The sequence below is a fragment of the Haemaphysalis longicornis genome, unplaced genomic scaffold (assembly GCF_048455015.1).
Source record: "Haemaphysalis longicornis isolate Haplotype H1 unplaced genomic scaffold, Haemaphysalis longicornis Haplotype H1 scaffold_1, whole genome shotgun sequence".
Taxonomy (NCBI): Eukaryota; Metazoa; Arthropoda; class Arachnida; order Ixodida; family Ixodidae; genus Haemaphysalis; species Haemaphysalis longicornis.
In genome coordinates this window covers 451,061,070-451,082,543 of record NW_027526203.1, presented here as the reverse complement: position 1 = coordinate 451,082,543, position 21,474 = coordinate 451,061,070, and the positions used below count along the sequence as shown (strand labels likewise).

The following is a 21,474-nucleotide window of genomic DNA, read 5'->3' as shown; positions in this document are numbered from 1 at the left end:
TGGTTCCCCTCGCGGGAAGATGGTGTAAATTTTACCCGTACGTCAAGCATCACGCATACGCCCACGTTCCAAAAACCAAATTTACACAGAACTCGTGCATTTGGCCACAATAATCCGATCCAGCACCTAGAAAGAACGTGCAACCCTACAAGACAACATTAACAAAATTCGCATCCTGCTTGAAACCCGCATAACACAGACAACAGCCTTGATGCATGTAAACAGCCTAATAGCTCAACCGGAACCAATTCAAGAATCACCACGTAAAGTACCCATACGCAGCAATACTCGCAATCAATGATGGAAAAACCTACGATTGTACAACGAAAGTGCCACAAATTCTCTCATACGGCTACAAAATATTCCGCTGCTCGAGCCCCGCAGTTACATGCAAATGTAATTGCGGGGTCCGAGTACGTTACATACCCAACACTGCAGGCTCCGCTTGCAACACACTCTTCCTGTGAGCCACCCATCTAATGCATCAGTATCTCAAAAATTTGGTTGCGACTTCAATGCAAGAAGCACAACATGGGCTACGCAACGATGGATACTCCGTGAAAGCCCCTGGGAGACGCGATAGAAATAAATAACCACACGCTCACAATCTTTCTCACCGACACCACCGGGCAACTGCACTTCTGCAAAAATTACACTTTCCCAACCACTGCCTCTTCCGAGCCTTTCGTGACCCCTTCCCTCATCTATCAGACCGAGCAACCTACTTTTCTAGTGTTAAGCACATCCAAAATGTTGCGCAAACCTCGTAGGAAGATGCCACCTGTTCGACAGACACACTGACCATGTACGACCATTTGGCCAATCAGTGGCAGCGTGCCCAGCACCTCACGCGCTAATACAGACCAGGAAAAGGACACCGCGATCTCATAAGAGTTCGGCAACAATACAAACTAATTCGAGAACATCAACGACAGCTGACCGAAGACAACTGGCAAGAGCTGTGCTCGAGGCTAGGGAAATAGCGTGTCTTGTACAAGGTGTGTGTGTGTGGGGGGGGGGGGGGGGGGGGGGGGGGGGAATCGGCCGCGTATCTGCTTGCCGCGCTGCAAATGACGCGAACATACGAGAGCGTTTCGCCGCCCCTGCTGCCCCTTTCCATATCCTCTCCTGCACGCTCTCCATCCTCCCGTCAGCTCCTCTCTCTAAATTCTACCACTTCCCCCCCTCCTCTTCCAATTCGTCTTATCCTTTATCTGCTACACTCCCTTTCCGCCTTTGCTTCATCTATACACCTCCCCCTCGTTATCCACTCGGTCCTCATGCTCGTGTAACCCTCTCTTCTCCCAACCCTCTCGCCCTCCTACCTGGCCTTCCCCCAACGTCTACGTCCCCTCCTTCTTCCCGCTCTCCCGTACATTCCCATCACCACCTATTAGACTTTCCAGCCTTTTCTATTACCATTCCCATCTCTCCCCTCACCTAATATCTTCTCCTAGAGCACTGCACGGGCCCGGGCCCGGGCGTTCATAAGTGAGCCTGGCCCGGGCCCGGCCCGGGCCCGTCGTTTCAAACCCCGGCCCGGCCCGGCCCGTGCCCAGTCATTTATTTTTAATCCCAGGGAGAGGGCGGGTGTGTGTGCCTAGGCCCTGGCTTAGACGCTGAAGAAAATTTGTTTATTATGTTTGGTTGAGTGTCCTTGTAGCAGGCAATCAGATGGAGCATCTGGTCTGTACAAGCACGTCATGAACTGAAATGCAAAAAGTTAGGGCTAAGAAGGGCACGTGCTTTAGCTTATACCTGTGCTACGAAAGTTTTGAAAGGACATTTGAGTCAAATGGCCTTCGAAATTTCAAATGTCATTCAAATTGGAAGGAGTTCCGCGGATCTACACATTTCTCTAAGGCAGTTGAAATTTTCCGCGCTCACCCGCCATGTTTTGGTGTCACCACTGCTTCCCAGTTTCATTCCCGTAAAATCCCACAAAAAATAATTTTACAGTTAAAATGGGCCAAAAAACAATTATTAGTGAAAAAATTGATTATAATTTACATACACGAGCAAAACATGCACAACGTGGGTAGTTTTTTTAAAAAACCGCCGCTATTGGGAGTACCAAACTACTTTGTAACCGTAGAAGTGATAGTAAACAAAAACAAAAGAAACGTGATTAAGAGCGAGCTCTTTAAAACCAAGTTTTACTCTAAACAATTATTTTTGTAAATACGGCATACATAAACTGCGGGCGAGAGCCCGCCGATAATCGACTTCGGGCCCGGGCTTTCGGTTCAGCCCGGGCCCATGCAGTGCTCTACGACTTCTCCTTCCTCCCGTACCATTGAGCCCCGCGTATTATCCTTTACTCGCTTCGGTGTTGCTTGAGGTCCCCAATGTTCCGTTCGTACACCACCGCTTGCACCTAGCCATTCCCCTCCAACTTCTATTTCCCCGACCCAACCCTTTTCCGCTGTCTTCCATCCCACTCTCGAGTTTGCCTTTCCATATCCAACTCTCCATTCTCCCTTCCGCCTTTCCGCTTTACTACTGCTTCCTCTACCACCCCCACCATCGTATTCTCCTTTTATCCCTCAACACCACCCTACCCCCTCCACTTCCCCATTGTTTTGGTTTTACAGGCGCTGGCTTCGAGACTTCTCTTCAATAATATCTTACTCTTGCTTAATCAGCCTTTCCAACATTTCCCGATAATTCTATTTCCTCACGAAAACAATGATTTGCTGCCCCTTCACCATGCACTCCTTGACTTTTCTGACGCTGGCTTTCCTTTCTGTCCCTCTCTCTCTGTACGCACACAAGCCATTATGTATGTTTGTATGTATGTATGTATGTATGTAACACAGAAATAAGAGTTGGCAGTAAAGAAAACCTCGGAAAGCAAAGGGGAGGATGTGGTAGTTCATTGAAACAGATAAAGAGTTTGGAAAGAAAGAAAGAAAGAAAGTGGAGAAAAAATTCCCGTCAGGAGGGATCCGAACCCACGACCTTCAGAATACCGGTCTGGTGCGATAACCACTACGCTACCGGCGGGGCTATTTTCCCCTCCACTTTCTGGGGTATTTATGTTTAGGTATTTTTGTTTCCTGTGCTTGGGGGTGGTAGCCAGCGCCACTCGGACTATCGGGGTGAAGGGGACCTTCTTTTTAACCTCCGGGCCGTGACTCGAGTGTCTACGACATGTCGAGAGTGGTCGACCAGCGTTGAACCCTCTTAAGCTTCCTATGGCACCAAGACTGCCAGAACAGAGGCCCTCGCTATGCATGTAGCGAATCAGAATAAGAAATGAGGGGCTCGTTGCAAAAAAACACAGAAATAAGAGTTGGCAGTCAAGAAACCTCGGAAAGCAAAGGGGAGGATGTGGTAGGTCACTGAAACAGATAAAGAATTTGGAAAGAAAGAAAGAAAGTGGAGCTATGCATGCAGAGGCCCTCGCTACATGCATAGCGAGGGCCTCTGTTTTGGCAGTCTTGGTGCCATAGGAAGCTTAAGAGGGTTCAACGCTGGTCGATCACTCTCGACATGTCGTAGACACTCGAGTCACGGACCGGGGGTTAAAAAGAAGGTCCCCTTCACCCTGAGTAGTCCGAGTGGCGCTGGCTACCACCCCCAAGCACAGGAAACAAAAATACCTAAACATAAATACCCCAGAAAGTGGAGGGGAAAATCGCCCCGCCGGTAGCGTAGTGGTTATCGCACCAGACCGGTATTCTGGAGGTCGTGGTTTGGAATCCCACCTGGCGGGCATTTCTTCTCCACTTTCTTTCTTTCCAAATTCTTTATCTCTTTCAATGACCTACCACATCCTCCCCTTTGCTTTCCGAGGTTTTCTTGACTGCCAACTCTTATTTCTGTGTTATTTTCAACGAGCGCCTCATTTCTTATTCTGATTCGCTGTATGTATGTATGTATGTATGTATGTATGTATGTATGTATGTATGTATGTATGTATGTATGTATGTATGTATGTATGTATGTATGTATGTATGTATGTATGTATGTATGTATGTATGTATGTATGTATGATTGATTGATTGATTATGTCGTTTAACGCGCCGACGCAACGCAGGCGATGAGGCGCGCCGTAGTGGAGGGCTCCGGATTAATTTTGACCACCTGGGGATCTTTAACGTGCGCCGAAATCTCGTACACACGGGCGTTTTATGTATGTATGTATGTGTGTGCGTGCATGCATGCATGTATGTATGTATGTGTGCATGCATGCATGTATATATGTATGTATGTACGTACGTACGTACGCATGCACGAACCCCTTTAAACCCTTCAGGGTAATTCAGCTGCGGAAAAGCGGTGAAAAAACAGCGGGTATCCACGATGATATGCCCATCTATGAAATTCGGATACCCAAAAGGCGTTAAAATTACGGTTCACTTACATGCAAAACTTACCTGTGCATGCAACACCGACTCAGTAACATGGCCGTTTCACATGACCAGTGTCACGCTGTGTAGTCCCATCTCGCGCTTCCCGTTACCATAGATCAGCTATCGTAGACGGCAACGAACGGGAAACACGAAATCCGACTACCAGCTCGTCGCTGCTTGAAGCGGCCTTGTTATCGAATCCTTCGTACGGGACGAACGGGTGTTTTACGAGCACGCGCGCGTGCATGTCATCCCGCGCGGGAAATCTTACGCACGCCTGTGGTTCTGCTCCGCCGCAACGTGCCTGAACGAGCAAACATAACCACTAAATTGGCCAGGTGGGCCCGTGGCAATGCCCAGCACACGGTTCGACGTGATAGAAGAGCTGTTAAATATGCCACCTGAGCATGGTGTTTTACCATTGCGCGATATGTTATCAGTTGTAATTTGTGAAATTCTCTTATTTGGTGCAGCGATTGGCCGTTCAGGTGAAAGTGACCCATAGAAGTATTTTAGGATCTGGATCCAATCAAGGTAAACTTACTTTCCTTCGCATAAAATAATTCCACCCTAAACTTCCCGGTAAGGTCTGAAGCGATATCGGTTAGTGGGTTTGTTGTCTCTTTTCGAGCTTGGAGTGAAGGAGGCGGGAGTGCGGCGAGCGCGAGAGACAATTGAATTCTTATATAACGTGTCCGGGCTACAGGCTGGCTGTGGGGCGCTCTAGTATAAAGCTACGGGTTAGAATGAACGCTGTAAAATCGCACAAACAGCGAAGGACAAGGTGAAGGCAGCACACAACGGGACATTGCTCCCTCTTCTATAGTGTCATTTTACAGCGCAGTGTTACGTTCTGAACAACTCGGAAACTAAGCTGGAAGTTGGAATGGAAAGCCTGGTACGTGAGCTGGTAGAGGTGCAAGGTTTCTTCAAACGCGCGACTAAGAACGTGGCTAGGAATACGAAAGAAGAGGACGAAACGCTTCGTCCCGCTTCTTCCTCGTGTTCCCGCTCATTGTCGAGCTCTTGAAGAAATTATGTCCTGCCAGATAGATGAGGCCCTGGCATAGCCGCTGCGGTTAAGTTGCGGCTGTCCGCCGAACGCTGTCCTCGCGGGGCTTCCTTAAAAGAAATGCCGCCCACCCGTGAGCAGCCAGGTAGGTGCGGGACGCGAGAGGGCATAGGCGCCGTACCGGCGGCGGTGATCCCGGGAAGACGAAGTGCGCCACGTCCTGTGGGAACTGCGGCGGCGGGCTGCGGATGAGGTGCTTGTGCAGATCGCGGAAGTCGTCCGGCGGGAAGAGCAGCTGGCGCTCGTCGGTCGCTGGCTCGTCCTGAAGCGAGAAGCGCTCCATCTGCTGCTGCAGGTACGGGTTGTCGTGGCGCGACTGGCGCAGCGCCTCCATGTCCTGCTCCAAGTTGCGCACGCGCACGGGCGACGTGGACAGCAGGTCCCAGATGCGGTCCGACGACTGCGTCATGCTCGGACCGCCCGCCGGACGCAGCGAGCGCCGCCTGCGCCAGCAAGAGGACGAGTTGGCAAGGCCCCCCAAGCCGCCGCAGGTACACCGCCTCCCGGCCAAACTTGCGCGCATGCCGTACTTTCCTCTATCGCCGAGCGTTTGCGAGAAACTGCGAGCTAGTTCCGTCTACGCAACCTGGCGGCTCCTCGTGTAATGTAAAGCTTCGGGGAGTCCGGAGGCCTTAAGAGTATCACGTGTCAATAACCGATTCGTTCGGTCGTATGACAGCGTGGCAAACGACGGCATGCATGCATGCACGTTTTGTGGGCTGCGATTTTATTAAAGGTTTTTTTTTACTCCCATGAACACACCAAGGCTGCTTTGTTGTTATTTTTTTGCAGCTACGCCTCGCTGAGTAGTCATTCAGTGAAGAAGGACGATGGGTATGGGGTCTGTCAAAGCCCACCGCCGCTGTTTTTTTTTTAATTTTTAGTCCAGCGTTCATGGCATTAGCCAAATGTTCTTCATCACTATGGTAAACTTCATTAGTATGTACAGTTCTACATACACAGATTAGATGCCAGGGTTACTGGGCTTTCGTTAGGCTATAAAAGCTACCTAATTGCAGGCAGTGGCCTATGTCTCTGTAAAAATGTTCGTAATTGGCTCGGGGGAGGCACTGCAGGTGAGCCGTCCCGACGCGCCCCGCTTTGGCCCCTAAGAACAGTTTTTCAAACGAAGGTGCGATGGCGAAGGCCCATCAATGCAGTAGTCTTGAACAACCCCCACCCCTTTCCTTCCTCTTCCCCCAAAACAAGAGAGCGTCAGGCTCAAAATACGGCACAAAATAACGCCAAAATTCCAAGAGGCAATTAATTCTCGGCTACACTCTCGCCCGCAGTCAGGTATACAGTTCAGATTGCACCCTCCATCTCAGATGCTGATCCCCTTTGCAAAAGAATCCTGAGAACTGTCGCCCTTTACATGCTCGGAAAGTGCGACGAACCAATACCGTTCGTATAAACCCCCGAGCCGTCCACGATCAAGCGGCTCGGCGAGTCTCTGGCAGGCCGTGCGTCGCGTATACGCTCATAAACGGCTTATCAGCAGACGATCCGGGAGATCTCCGTTTGGTATCAATCGAAGTTGCTCCCTGATGGCTCCTGGCGCAGACTTCCGTCCCCGCACGGCATAAATATCCCCGCCTACAGACATTTACTAGGCTTCTGCTTGTAGCTAAAGGTGGGTGCGCTTCAGCTCGCAGATGATTGCATCTAATGCTTCGAATGCACAAATAGTAGATGCTCCGCCACCGAAGCACTGCCGGAGCCACGGGCGCTTGGGTATACCACGAGTTCGTCTGCGCAGCGTGGACGTTCTCGTACGGGGCTCCCCCCGATCCCAGTGCCAGCAGCCGGCATGGCGAGCCACTACTATGTTATCCGAGGGCCATGAGTGCGCAGCTTTGTGGCATTACGTAGAGGACGACCAAATTCTTATATTTTGCACTCTTTCAACGCAGTGCTTCTTTCCTGCGTGAAAAATGTGCACTCGCATGTTTCAATAAAGATAACTGATAGGGAGCTAACGCTTGTTTATTCATATATTTTTATTTATTTATTTACATTTTCTTTTTTTAATTTCTGTTTTTCGCTCTGTGAAATCCGATAACGTTAACGCAGCAACTCACCATCATTATTGTTAGACAAGTTTCCTCAGACAACCGGGATTGTGCAGGGTAACAATCTCACGCCATATCTGCAACATCAGAAACATCCTTACCGCTTAGCGACAGCCCACATTACACAGATGCTTTTGAAACTGACACAAACAAAACTGGGGCCTGACGTACCAATGAACAGTGGAGACTCGTGATCTACACTCACTACCATAGCAAGTCGGAGGTATCTTAAAGGGACTCTGCAACACTCCCGATAAACGCTCTCATTCTGTCTTTCGCATCTGCAAGTACTGCAAAAGCCATAGTTATCGCCAGCACGGAGCGGTAATAGGTGACCGGTAAAAACCGCAAAGGCTCGTGGGTGCATTGCCTGATCCCACGGAGTTCCGCCACTTCCGGTTTGAGAGTTCTCCTGCTCTCCCGTACGCCGGCGGCTTTCACGCGCGCGTGTGCTTATTGTTTATCTGTTTCCACCAAAAACAAAACGCTCATGCATCGTGCATTCAATGTAAAGCAATGATGAATCCTACTAGGGGCTTCTCTGAAATGTAAGAACTCCGTGACAAATTAACAGCACGCATAAACGCCCGTGATAGCAGCCCGCGTGCGGGAGGCCAGGCGAGACGTACCCATGAGCCTTTGCGCTTTTTACCGGTGACCTGTTTGCTCGTCTCAGCAGATGCGCCTTCCGTTTGTGCTTTGCTTTTGTGGCTTTATTTTTAAAGTGGCTATCTAATGCGTTCATTGTTGCCACTGAAGTAAAGACGACAAATATCCGCTACACCGCTGTACTGACGTAATTCAAGCGGTTGAAGAATGCCAAGACCAGGAAAGAGAGAAAAAAATGGCAGCATATCCACTCCGTGGATGATGGCCAGGGTGCAGAGTACGGGACTCGAAATGACATCCAAGTTGCGCCCCGAGTGACATCCTATTTGCGCCCCGACCGTCATTCGATTTGAGCCGTGAGTTGCACCTTGATTGTTCCCTAAATGAAACTGCAACTCACGGCTCAAATCGAATTTCGCTTGATTTTCGCTTCATGGTGGTGTGCGAACCGATGGACGCGGACGGACATTGGGAGGTCCTAAGGTACTCCGCACCGTTACAGGCGAGGGAGTAAGCCGTTTGACTCTTGGGTACTAACTCAATGTCGTAGCCCAGTGGGTACGACGACTGACACTAACTAAGACTGGTCTACCGAATCCTGCCAGTGCCCGTGTGATTTTTTGCGATTGTAAATGCTATATGCACGGACGCGGACGGACATTGTGAGGTCCTAAGGTACTCCGCGCCTAAAATGTTTTGCGCAAATTTCTAAATTATCTGATGTGCATAGAGCAGTAATTCTTGGCTGCGGTTCTTTGCGACCCCCCAATGTAAGTACTGGATGTGTTGGTTGACTACATTCTGCAAGCATTCAAGATTTTGAAAAAAGTTGAAAAAAGTGTTGCAAGTGTTGCAAACTCTGCAACACTTCCGATAAACGCTTTCCCTCTTTCCTTCGCGTCTGGGAGCACTGCGAAAGCTACAGTTATCGCCATCACGGAGCGGCACTGGGTGATTTGCTCGCCGATCGCAGCAGATACGCCTTCCGTTCCGACTTTGCTTTTGTGGCTTTCTTCAGTAATAATAGTATTATTTTTTTAAGTGGCTATAGAATGCGTTCGTTGCTGCAATTGGAGGAAGGCCCGTCAATAGCTGCTGCACCGGTGTAATGACGTAATTACAGCGGTCGAAGAACGCCAAGACCGGGAAAGAGAGAAAAATATTTTGAGCAAATTTTTAAGCTATTTGATGGGCAGTAGTGTTTGGATGGGGTACTTTGCGACCCCTCATCTAAGTACTGGGTGTGTTGATTGACTGCACTCTGCAAACATTGCAGGGTTGCAGGGTCCCCTCACGTCAAAACACTGGCAAGCGGGTGCATGATCGCTTTTGTCCGCAACATACCCACATTTTTCATTTGCAAATACAGATACGCTCACTGTGGAGAGCCCTTACCTGAGTGTCCACACCTCCCAGCCCGCAAGTGAGAAATTTCGAATAGTAATGTGTGTAGGATTAGACAAGGAAGATGACTAAGTTTTTTTCGGATTTGGTGAGGAGTGTGACGAGAAATTCGACGAGGTGTATGACAGGTAGTACAAAGGGTAGTGTGACTGGGGCTGAACGAAAAATGTAAGGTAAGTTCCACAAGAATGCATAAAACGAGGAGCAACGCGGCCTCGTGGTTTCCAGCATGGAACGGCGTTCGTGTAGCATGTGCTGCGACTGAACTGAACCGGTGGCCCTAGAGCCACTAGCTTATTTAGTGGCTCTAGGTGGCCGCATGGGTCAATACAAGAGCGTGATGAGGCGTTTGACGAGAACAGCGTATACATTTGAGGCGACATTCTTGCCACCCTCTATTCTCTGTCTTCTACAGTGAGCTAAATCGGGGAAGGCACGGCAAAAGAAAAATGTGTGTGTGTGTGTAGGGGGGGGGGGGTTGGGCGGGGGGAAGAGGGCTTACTGCTATTCACTGAAAAAATCACACCAAAATCAGCGAAAAAAAAATTCATGCCAAGTTTGCGTAATGGTTCCGGCATCACACAGCCATACTGCCCAGAAACACACCTCCGCACATTTTTTTCCCCTTTCATCCGTTGACGCTCCACTAGGCTTGGTGGCACTGGCGAGTGCGTATTCGATCGACCGAGCAGAAGAGTACCGAAGGCGTACACCCGATCGCTGTCGAGGGGCCAATGGTCTGAAAAAGGGAACGCGACTATGCCTATCGATAGTAGCCGCATGCAAAAGAAAAAAAAAATCCCGGGCCATCTCCACTAAAGTGAAACGTGGGTAGGGGCGAAGCATGCAGTGTATGTGTATTCTTGACGCCTTGGCGTTTTTGCGCACTGAGATGAAACCGGTGGGGGTAGAGGTGTGTGCAGATTTGCTGTAAAAGTCGCGTGTCTTTGAAAGAGAGAGAGAGAGAGAGACTTTATTTTGAGGAAGTGGCTCGAGGAGAATCGAAGTCCTCTTGGTGGTGGCAGGTAACGGGCTGAAGGCCCGCCCCGTCCTGGACGTCTTCTCCTTGGCTTAGGTTGGTGGTCCCGTGGTGGCCGTTGGCTGGCGCCTTCCGGCGACCTCTTCCGCCCTCTTGACCAGGCGGACCTGTAGGTCCGGGTCGGGGCTGCGAAGCGAGGCCTCCCACCTCTCCTCAGAGGGGATTTCGGGCAAAGGGTCCTGGGGGCATGCCCACATGATGTGGGCCAGGTTGGCATGGGCGCCACATAAGGGGCACGCCGAGGTTGGATAGAGGCTGGGGTGGACATGGGTCATGGTGGCCGGATTGGGAAGGACTCCCGTCTGGAGTTGACGCCAGACGTGGCTTTGCTCTGATGTCAGGGATTTGTCCGCCCGAGGATAGATCTGGCGGGAGAGGAGATAGTAGGTGGTAATATCGTGAAAACCGATCAGACGGTCCCGCGCGGACCGGGCTCCGTGGTAAGGATACGGGTTCGGCCCTGCCCGGATAGTAAATCCTCGGGCTAGGTCATGGGCCGCCTCGTTTCCCTCGAGCCCAGAATGCGCGGGGGTCCAGATCAGTTGTACTGGGGATTGCGGGGGGTTCCTGAGCAAAATTTTGAGCGCCGTTGGGGATATGCGACCAGCGGCAAAATTTTGGAGAGCAGTTTTAGAATCTGTAAATGATTGCTGCAGGTGTGGGGGTGAGTGAAAGGGCGAGCGCTATTGCTGCCTCTTCCGCCGGTTCTGGGATGGGCGTCCGGATTGTTATAGAATCGAGAATGCTGGTGTTGGGGTAATTTTGTACGGCGATTGCGGTGAAAGCCTCCTTGTGTCTGTACTCTGCTGCATCGACGTACACGACTTGCGGATCATTTTTATACTTCGTGTGCAGGGCGCGGGCTCGTTGTTTCCTGCGCTCGGAGTGGTACGTGGGGTGCATGTTGCGGGGGAGCGGTTTGGCTACAATATGAGAGTGAATACTTGGGGGAACTGTTTTCGCGTCCTGATATAGTGTGTGATATCCTATTCCTAGTTTGCTGAGTATGTGTCTCCCTGTGGGTGTGCGAGCGAGGCGTTCGTACTGTCCCATTAGGTGGGCTTCAACTAGTTTGCTGGCCTTGCTGTGAAGGCCTAACCCTTCCAGTTTGGCAGTGGACGTGCCGGGGGGAAGACGTAGTGCTGCCTTGTAGGCGCGTCTAATGAGGACATCAATTTTGTAGGTTTCGGCAGCTGTTAGTTTAAGGTATGGAATCGAGTAAAGTATTGTGCTCACGATGAAGGTTGGATTAGGCGAACCCTATTCTGCTCGGTCAAACCTGAGTTCCTATTGGTGACCCTTTTGAGCAAACTTTGAAGCACGAAGCGTTCTAGCGCGAGGCGTTGGAAAACGAGTGTCCCGGTTTGTTTTTTTTACTACGCGTTTTTGCCCACGGGGACGAAACGTCCTATCGCGAGGCTTCGGAAAGCGTGTGTGTTCTTTTAGTACGCGTTACGTTCTACCGCGAAGCGTTGGAAAACTAGTGTACCGGTGTTTTAGTACCGTTACTACATGAAACGACGACGGCGACAGGAGAAGCTGACAGCCCGAGCCCCTAAGAGGTTTCGCCCCTGAAAGCAGATCGTCCAAGGTTTTTCTAATTCCCTCTTCCTCCGGCCAGCCATGCTTACTAAGTGCCGGAGGATATACGACCCTCTAAATGCCGCAGTTATTCGGCCAAGTTGGCGTTTGTCGGGCGCTCCCCGACAGCTAGATGTGTCGGCTGAGATGAAAAACGACGTAAGGTCGATAGGTCCTAGTGCTGCAGCGTCAGATACTTTAACCGATATGTTCGGTAGGGCCTAATGGATCCATTTATTAATTATCGGCTGTGTTGATTTATAGACAACGTAACAAAAATAAGCTTGTTAGGTTTCATGTTTTTGTTATTTTGAATTGACGGTATGGTCATCGGAACTGTGCTGTTTAAATGGTTGAAGCCGTTAGTAAAGAACTAGGCGAGTTGTCGGGACAAACTGACAGACATAGATGTTCCTTCACTACCAGGCTGAGGAGTCGCTTCTTACGTTGTTTCACGCTACTGGCTATGTTCCTTTGCCGCAAATGTTCGTCGCTTCAGACGTTTACATCGGTATTTAAGGGCGTTTACTGCAGTAAATTCCCCACGCGTGCACACGCACACTCGCGCGCGCACACAAAATCTGCATATCGGGCTTGCACTCGCAAAACACTCGATTTTATGTGTCAAGTAAGAAGTTTTGTCAAGTAAGAAGTTTCAAACCATCAATCAGCAGCCGTATTGCGTGGATTCTACGATGCCTGACGACGCTGCCATTGACAGAGCGAAACAGACATGATCGCTCTTCCGAATACCAACTTCGCCGAGGCCTTGAGCATGAAGCATTTAGAACTAATTTGTAATTGCAAATATACCTGAGTATTACAGGTGGCCCAGTGGCTGAAAGATGTATGCGGAGCGCAAGGTGACGGCTTAAGCCTCGGCTAGCGTTTTAATGACAGAGGCGGCAATATAAAAGCGCCAGTCTTTATCCCTGAATGTTGAAGGAGCTTCAGGTGGTGCAAATTAATTTGTAGCCCCCCCCCCTTTCCCTTCCCCACTGCGCTGCATCTGGCGGTACTGGATTTAGGGTCATGTAGGTTCGGTGCCCAAAGTCTCAGCGTGAATTTGTGGTATGCAAAGTGCACACGCATTTTTTTAGAAGTTTATTCAGGACCGGTAGTTTAGATTGCACGAATGTTTTTAAAGAAAAGCTATTTATATTAGACCAACTAAACGTATTAGACAGTTTGCAGAAGGACCAAAAATTTTGGTTTACACTCAATTATTTTTTTTTTCAAAGTTTCAAAATTTATTTCAAATGTACAATGATATGCGATTACATAACGTAGGTATACAGGTGGAGGTCCCAAGGCACGGAGCAAGAATTATTGAGGAGACGCAACAGGGCTTGCTCCGGCGGCGCGATAAAGTCACGGCGCCGGGCTCCAGAGCTCTGCCGGGCACGGCACCGATGTGCCCTCTATCGCGAGGCGCCAGAGGGAAAAGGCGCGCCTGTTCAAGGTCAGCCAGTGCATAGCCGGCTGCCGTCATGGGCAGACGACGCCGACGAATCTCCGACGAATCTCTCGCGCGACTGAACTTTCATTGGAGTCGGTTTGCGGTGGAAGAAATCTTCGCGTCTCAACATCGCTGTCGTAAGACGAAGGGGCTTGGATTTTTCTAGAACGCGAAACCAAAAGAAAACACGTGGTTGAGAATCTAGGTATGATTAGTTCCAGTGAATGTTGGTTCTTGTCCTGTACGCCATTAGTTCGTATTCAGACTGTCCTAACTTCGCGGCCCTGCCTGTGCAACATGAAAAGCGCGCGCAAATCTGAGAACTCGCCCGCGAGAGTGGCGAGAGTGAACCATTCGTGGCGGGAAAGCGGCGCCGGCAGACGTCGTCTGCTCCGGGATTCCTTCTTAGTGCACCGTTTCAAGCGCAGTACAGCTTGTAACTAGGGCAGTATTTATTAATAGCTGCTGCTAAAATGCCCAGACTTCTATTTGTTTATTTTACAGAAAGAAATCTGGCAATTTCCACAATATATTCGATCGTATTACGATTTTTGTAAGTCGCGTCCGTAGAAGAACAGGTAAACTATGGAAACGCGGTTGACGCGCCATCTGTTGTTCTGCTCCGAAAGCTGCATTTCCTCCTCGCCAGACAGTGACATTAACGCGCCGTACGCCCGCGCTGTACCAGCCCGGCAGATTCCCCTCCTCAAATACTTCTTCCTCCATGCCCCAAGGTAAGAAACCGCTGGCAGGACCTCCTTATTTAAAATATTATTTAAAAGAAAAACTACGATGTTAAGCAGTTTTCTCAAGAATGTAAAGCTTTGGTTATTTATGCTTTCTTTGTGTAAGAACATGTTGTTAGGTATTCTAATCAATTCCAAAAAATGGTTTGGGATGAGCTACATGATTCTAAACCGTAAACGAACCATAAAAGTCGCACGTACCGAAGTCCCCATTGAACGGTATTGCACTTAAAAAAAAACATTTCTGCCATGAGGCATCGCGGTCGCCATTTTCTGCCTTTGATCCGCAAGGAAATAAAACAAAAACTAGAACGACGTTGAATATACAATAGCAGTAATAAAAACCGCCTACAAGGGGGGACTTTTTGCTCCGTGCTCCGTAAACGATACTCCGGTAAGAGTTATGACTTGTGTGCTTTCGGGCGTTTGTGTGACCTGAAATCGGAACTGCAGTGCCCGTTCGGTGCTGAGCCTAGTTTTCGGTAACGGTGCCCTGAAGACGTGCAATGGCTGCGGAAGCTAAGAGAAAAAAAATCCCAGCCGGCCACGTAACGGTGAAACCATGTCTAACGACAATGACGGTGTCGTTTGACCTTTATAATGCGCTATAAAGACGTGCGTCGGTTATGTCAGTTTCAAAGTCGGTCAAAAGGGGGACTAAGGTTACTTGGTATACGATAACGCCTCATGGCAAAAAGGTTGATCAAAGCAACAGACGAACGGGGGCAGAATATGAAACTGGCTCTATTTTTTTTTTCATCCTGAACCACACTCTATAATCAACGAGGAAATAAATAAATAATTTATTCATGAATTTCGTCAGAGCCAAACAAAACGTAGCAACCAGGGAGTGCCGCATTCCATTTTGCTTGCATGATGAACTCTTAGTTATAGCTTATACAGTTTCATCTTGCCAGATCTTGATGGAATTAGTCGGAGCATTTGCTGCTGGTTCCGAAAGGTGACTCCGCTCATGCATATGGGCTTGCGGAGGAACGAATAAGCGGAACTGATTTGAATGGCTGAAGGGAGATTATATGCAGGGTCCCTTCGCTTACGCTCTTATTCTCTCCCATGAAACTGCACATCTTTCGTTGTCCGGTCAGATGAAATTTTTTTTTCTATGGTAGTAACTGGAGTGTTGTTTTCCCGCGTGCATTGTTTTGTTGCAGTTAGAATGCTGCCCGTGTTAAGGACCTTTCGTTCTCACTTTTGTTATGTTGTCTATGTTAAGGATTCGCAAGGGGCACGCCCTATAGGAGGCGCGCGAAGCGATCCAAGATGGCTGTCCTAAGAAGGATCGGGGGGTTCCCTCATGGCTCCCTCTACGGGCCGCCGCCTATGTGCTCGTTGAAAGCAAAGGGGGTAGCTCTACTTTTTAACGTCGTTTTGTGGCGGTGACGCCAGATTTTAACGGCTGTCATTAACTTAGATATTACGCGACACATTAGAACTAAAGAACAACACTTCGGCCCACAAGCGAAGGAAGAGATATGGCAAAAGCCGCTCACGTCACTTGCTGCGGCGGTAAGGCTGCCAGCGCTCCATCTGTGACGCTACAAAGTTTCTGCCTGCAAAAATCACTGGTTCACTAGCCACAACCACAATTATTAGAGCTCGCTTATTAGCGGGGTGGACTTATCAGAGTACGCGAGCTTTTTTTAACGCCCGCTTACCTGACAAATCCTGTCTGTATAAGACATTTTCATAGTATACCGCTCGGTATATAGTACGATGTGTCGCTCCTTGCAGAACACGCAAGTCAATGGCCTGGCCAACGTGAATAGTAATAGTTTCCCACTAAGTCTGTTTTACCACCAGCGAAGGCAATGATATAAACGTTTCCAATCAAACTACCTACGTGGGACGTTTTCTTTTTGTTTAAAACAATACCGAGCGGTGGACGCCGTGGCAGTCGTGGTCGCATTGCCCCTTACTAAAACTAATATTTTGATAAGGCACGCTATTAGTAGAGCGTTGGATGCTGCTTATAAAGAAAAAAAAAACACATCCGAACCAGCCAAGACAATTTTGCGGCTGCAGATTGGAGCTGATTAAATGTTTGAAATTAAACTTCAGAATGTTAACCTGCTAACCAGCTTGAGCTGCTTTCTTACTATCACCTAACGTTTTCTGCATTGCTAGAAGCGGCTCCCTGAAACAAGGAAATGCAAGGAAGAAACAAAAAGATCTTTGTGCGTAAATCATTAATTGTAATGCTGGTTCTGAACTTGCGCGCCTGGGCAAGCCTGTTGTCTGTGAAATGTGAGGTGATGGCCAAGGTGCCCCCAAATCACAAACTAACCTCCCGGTGTCGTACGTGCAAAAAAGCTTTGTTAATATGAGCCCGTATTATCTGAAAACGCGTCCGCACAACGCACGATGCGCAAAGCAACGAAACGGTCAACAGCGGTAGGTTTTGGAAACAGAGTATGGTTCAGCGTAACATCTCACTACTAAAATGTCTTATGCCTGCGCTCTCAGACCCTTGATTTGCTATGTAAGAACATGAGCACGAAGAAAATAAAATTATAGCAACGTTGTTACCGCTCCTTGCACGATTAGGGCGACGGACATCTGCGACCTGGATCGAACTTGTGACATGCATACAAACGTCAAGTAAGGGTGACGGAAACTAAAGGCGTCCGCCCTGTAACGCCAGAGTTGTTGTTTAGACGAGTTGGTACATAATTGCAAGGATTTAGAAGCATTGCACGAAGACGAGGAACTAAAACATCACAAAACACACCATGCGCACTGTGTTCGGTTCGTGTTTCGGTTCCTAGTTTTCGTGCAGCGCGTTGAAATCTCTTGCACAGGTGTATCAAGCACGTGACCCTTTAGAACGTAACATGCATCCGGTGAACGTTGTGCTTGTTATCACGTGAAAACGGCGTCGAAATCCCTGTGATACTACAGGCAAACGCTGCCGGCCAACGTGCGGGCGTGCGGCAGACGTTTTCGTCGCTCGCCGATCCTCCATGGAGTGATTTCTCCTCCTGCCACTGCGCGGCGCCCGCGCCTTGCGAATTATTGTCCTCCCCGTAGTGAATACACGTACACATTGATCTGTATGGCAAAATTATGTTTTTTTTTTTTGCTGTATCATGGCAGTTTATGTTCAAGTTTCATTGTGTATTCATTGTCCTGCACAATATTGTTTTGTTTGTTTTTCGGTTTTAATACGGGTGCCACCAGTAGAGAGGCCTATCAGCTGTCACCGTGCGCGTTAATAAACCATATTATTATTATTATTATTATTATTATTATTATTATTATTATTATTATTATTATTATTATTATTATTATTATTATTATTATTATTATTATTATTATTATTATTATTATTATTATTATTATTATTATTCAGTCAGGTCAGTCAGACGGGTCAGTCAGGCGTCTCATCCAATATCTCCGAAGTGTGACTTTCTATTTGATTTTATTTCCTTTACTTCCTTGCAGCAGTGCAACCTCATTAGGAATTCATGTGGGAACGTCTTAGATTTGTGTCTGACTAGCTTGGAAGCTGTCGACGTCTCGCGCAGTCATACTAACCTTGTAAAACCGGACAAGTTTCATCCGTCATTACATATTTCATTGCATAACGTATCTCTCCTCCATTACAGTCCCCCTGTTTGCACACCAGGAAGCAGTAGTTACGACTTTGCTCGTGGTGACTACATCGGTTTATTTCACTTTCTTAGTAACACTGATTGGTCACCAATAGCTAACCTCAACGACGTTGATGAACAGACCGATTTTTTTACTGAAGTTGTTCACGATGTCTTGAGGAGCTTTGTTCCCCGAAAATTTGAAAAGAAAGGCAATTTTCCGCGTTGGTTTTCTGCTGAACTTAAACGAGCTTTGGGGAGGAAAAATCGAGCGCACAAGCAAGCTAAGAAAACGGGGAAGGAAAGGTGGCAGAATGAGTTTCGTCAACTCAGATCTCTTTGTAAATGTCTGGTTAGGCGCGATAGGTCGAATTACATTGCCGCGGTTGAGGCTGATGCAACACGCAATGCAAAAGCTTTCTGGGGCCACGTCCGTTCTCAAACATGTAAAAATTCACCTGGGAACATTAACCTCATCGATGAACGAGGAGAGAGCATATCGGACGTTGCCAATGCCTTTGCGCGACAATTCCGTTCCACTTATGGCAACAACAGTGCAGCTTGCCCCCCTCCACAATTTCTAGGTTACTGTAAAAACTCAGAAGTGCTGGTTTCGGAAAGTCTCGTTTTGAAAGCTCTGAAACAATTGAAATCGTCATTTTCATGCGGCCCTGACGGCATTCCTTCTGCCGAACTGAAAGCGTTTGGTGATATCCTAGTTCCAGTATTGACGTGTATATTTCAAACTTCTCTCAAGTCTGGCAAGTTCCCCGCTCGTTGGAAGAATGCAAGGGTTGTTCCTGTATTTAAGACAGGTTCTAAATTGGACCCCACGAACTACCGACCGATATCTATTCTATGTGCTGCTTCTAAATTGTTTGAGTCAATACTGCATAAACTACTCACATTCAGTATAAATACCACATTAATACCTGAACAGCATGGTTTTTTCGCGGGCCGATCGACCACTACCAATCTCGTCAACTTCATGCTGCATGCTTCGGAAGCTGTGCAAGGGAGAGGTCAACTTGATGTAGTCTACTTTGATTTAAGCAAGGCTTTTGATGTCGTCTGCCACGAGCTCTTAGCCAAAAAACTATCTGAGCTTGATATACAACCATCCCTGATATCTCTTCTATGCAATTATCTATGTGATAGGTCATGTTTCGTGCATGTAAATGGACAGTCTTCTCTTTCCTATGAGGTCACCAGTGGTGTCCCTCAGGGCTCAGTTCTCGGGCCACTTCTCTTCTCAATCTTTATAAATGATGTCGCGACAATATTTAATGATTGTAATTTTCTTTTATATGCCGATGATGTAAAAATATTTAAATCTGTTTCCAACTCTGCCAGCTGTTCCGCTCTCCAGAGAGCAATCTCGTCCTTCTCGCATTGGTGCTCATGCAACAAACTCCTCATTAATACATCTAAAACTAAGGTAATGACATACACAAGAAAGACTGACAACATCTTGTTTCCCTATAACATCAACGGTGAATTACTCCCACGTGTGGTAGAGGTTAATGACCTAGGCGTCACTTTCGACAGTAAACTGAGCTTCTCTCCACATATTCAGGTAATTACTCGTAGAGCTCTTCGATCGCTTGGCGTTGTCTGTCGCGTGTCCAAGGAGTTCAAGGAGCCGATTTCTCTTCTCAAGCTCTACACAACTATTTGTCGTCCTCAGCTTGAATATGCATCTGTTGTCTGGAACAGCACGAGCAAAACAAACTGTAAGCTTGTAGAAAGGGTCCAAAATAAGTTCATATCTATCTTGAACCATCGCTTTGGCGATAGTAGTAATTATAACCCTGGATCGCCCTCTTCATTGACGCTATCATGCTTAACTTCCAGGCGGAACAAGGCTGATATTCTCTTCCTCTTTAAAATTATGCACGGCATAGTGTCTTGTGGTGAGCTGCTACAGCATGCTCGTCTTTACGTGCCGCAAAAGTGGACCAGGAAACATGATACCTTTTGCAACCCCAATTGTCTGCGTGTCTTGTGCCCTGTGTTCCAACTGCAATGCACGTACAATCGGTACTCGGATTACCTTGATATATTTAATGATTGACCTACTCTGTTTCGCAAACATGTCTGTGAGTTTGTATTGGCGTGACTGCCAACTTTTCTTATCCTGCATTTGTCTTTTATCCTTGAGTTCATGCACATAAATGACTTTCATTCCGTAACTTCAACATAAGCTATCCTTTCGTTTTTTTTGTATTTTGTATTTTATTTTGTATTTGAAAGATGTGTACATTATGTTTCGTGTGTTTCTGTTTCCGTGCGCCAGCACAAAGGCCCCCCCGGCTGTTCCTGGGCACGCAAATAAATGATTGATTGATTGATTGATTGATTGATTGATTGATTGATTGATTGATTGATTGATTGATTGATTGATTGATTGATTGATTGATTGATTGATTGATTGATTGATTATTATTATGTGTGACTGTCGACGAAGTCTCTTTCCAGCGCCTGGGTGATATTTTCTTCTGGCCCAAGGGCAGGCTTTACAAACCCTTCCGTGGCAAGCTGCATGCCGACATGGTATGTCCCACCGATGTTCAAAATGACGACTAAAAGATGCGAAAGGGTGGACATCTATTATTAGAATGCGCGCGGCTTTCGCATCAAAGCGACTGAACTCTTTTCAAATGCGATTTCTTCAAATTTTCCGATTATTGGTTTTTCTGAAACCTGGCTTTCTGATGACATTAGCTATTAGGATTATTTTTCAAAAAAATTACCAACTTTTCCGCAAAGATAGGGACTTTTCTGGGGTGAAACAAAAGGGAGGGGGGGGGGTGTTAGTTGCGGTCGATAGCGCTTTTCAATCTATGCGGCGTCATGAATTTGAGGGCGACAATGAGTCTGTCTGGCTGGACATTCGTCTGACTGGCGGTGAGAAGTTTTTACTAAGGGCGTCTTACATTCCACCTGATGTTCCTATAACGTCGTTTAAAAAGCTCCTTACATCTGTAGAAGAAGTTTGCTCATCACATCCGAATCACCAGCATATCATTCTGAGCGATTTCAATGCACCGGGTGTACAATGGGAACATCTTACCCATCAACAGTACAATTATTACGTACAGCAGATATCCAGCATGATTTCAGACTTCGTAGACTTCACATTCATGGTGCAACTTAATAATATCAAAAACAGCTCTCAAAAAACCTCAGATATTTGCTTTTCAGACATTCAAAACGCGCGAGTATCGTTGTTTGACATCTCTTTTGTCAAGCCCGACAAGCTTCATCCTCATTTTCTAGTTTCTGCTCCCGTCTCGATTCAGCGTTGCAGTACTACACGGAAGAATAATGAATTCCCTCCCTACTGTTACGCCCGTGGTGATTACATTGGCTCGTATAACTTTTTTTCATCGTTCGATTGGTTGGAAATTCAAGAACTCCCTGATTGCGATGCGCAGGTCGAGCGGTTCACTGAAATAGTCAAAAGCGGCATGAATCAGTTTATACTCAAGTGCAAAGCATGCCATTCAAAACACCCCTTTTG

The 21,474-nt window shown here is 47.7% G+C and overlaps 1 protein-coding gene across 2 annotated transcripts in view; it reads right to left on the bottom strand.

Annotated features, from left to right (window-relative positions):
* LOC144156012 (uncharacterized) overlaps positions 1–21,474 on the bottom strand; it is a 49,896-nt gene that overhangs the window by 4,998 nt on the left and 23,424 nt on the right. For both annotated transcript variants that reach the window (XM_077687772.1, XM_077687773.1), the window contains exon 3: positions 5,552–5,873. In XM_077687772.1, the coding sequence (XP_077543898.1) occupies positions 5,552–5,873 (322 nt within the window). The remainder of the gene's footprint in view (positions 1–5,551; positions 5,874–21,474) is intronic.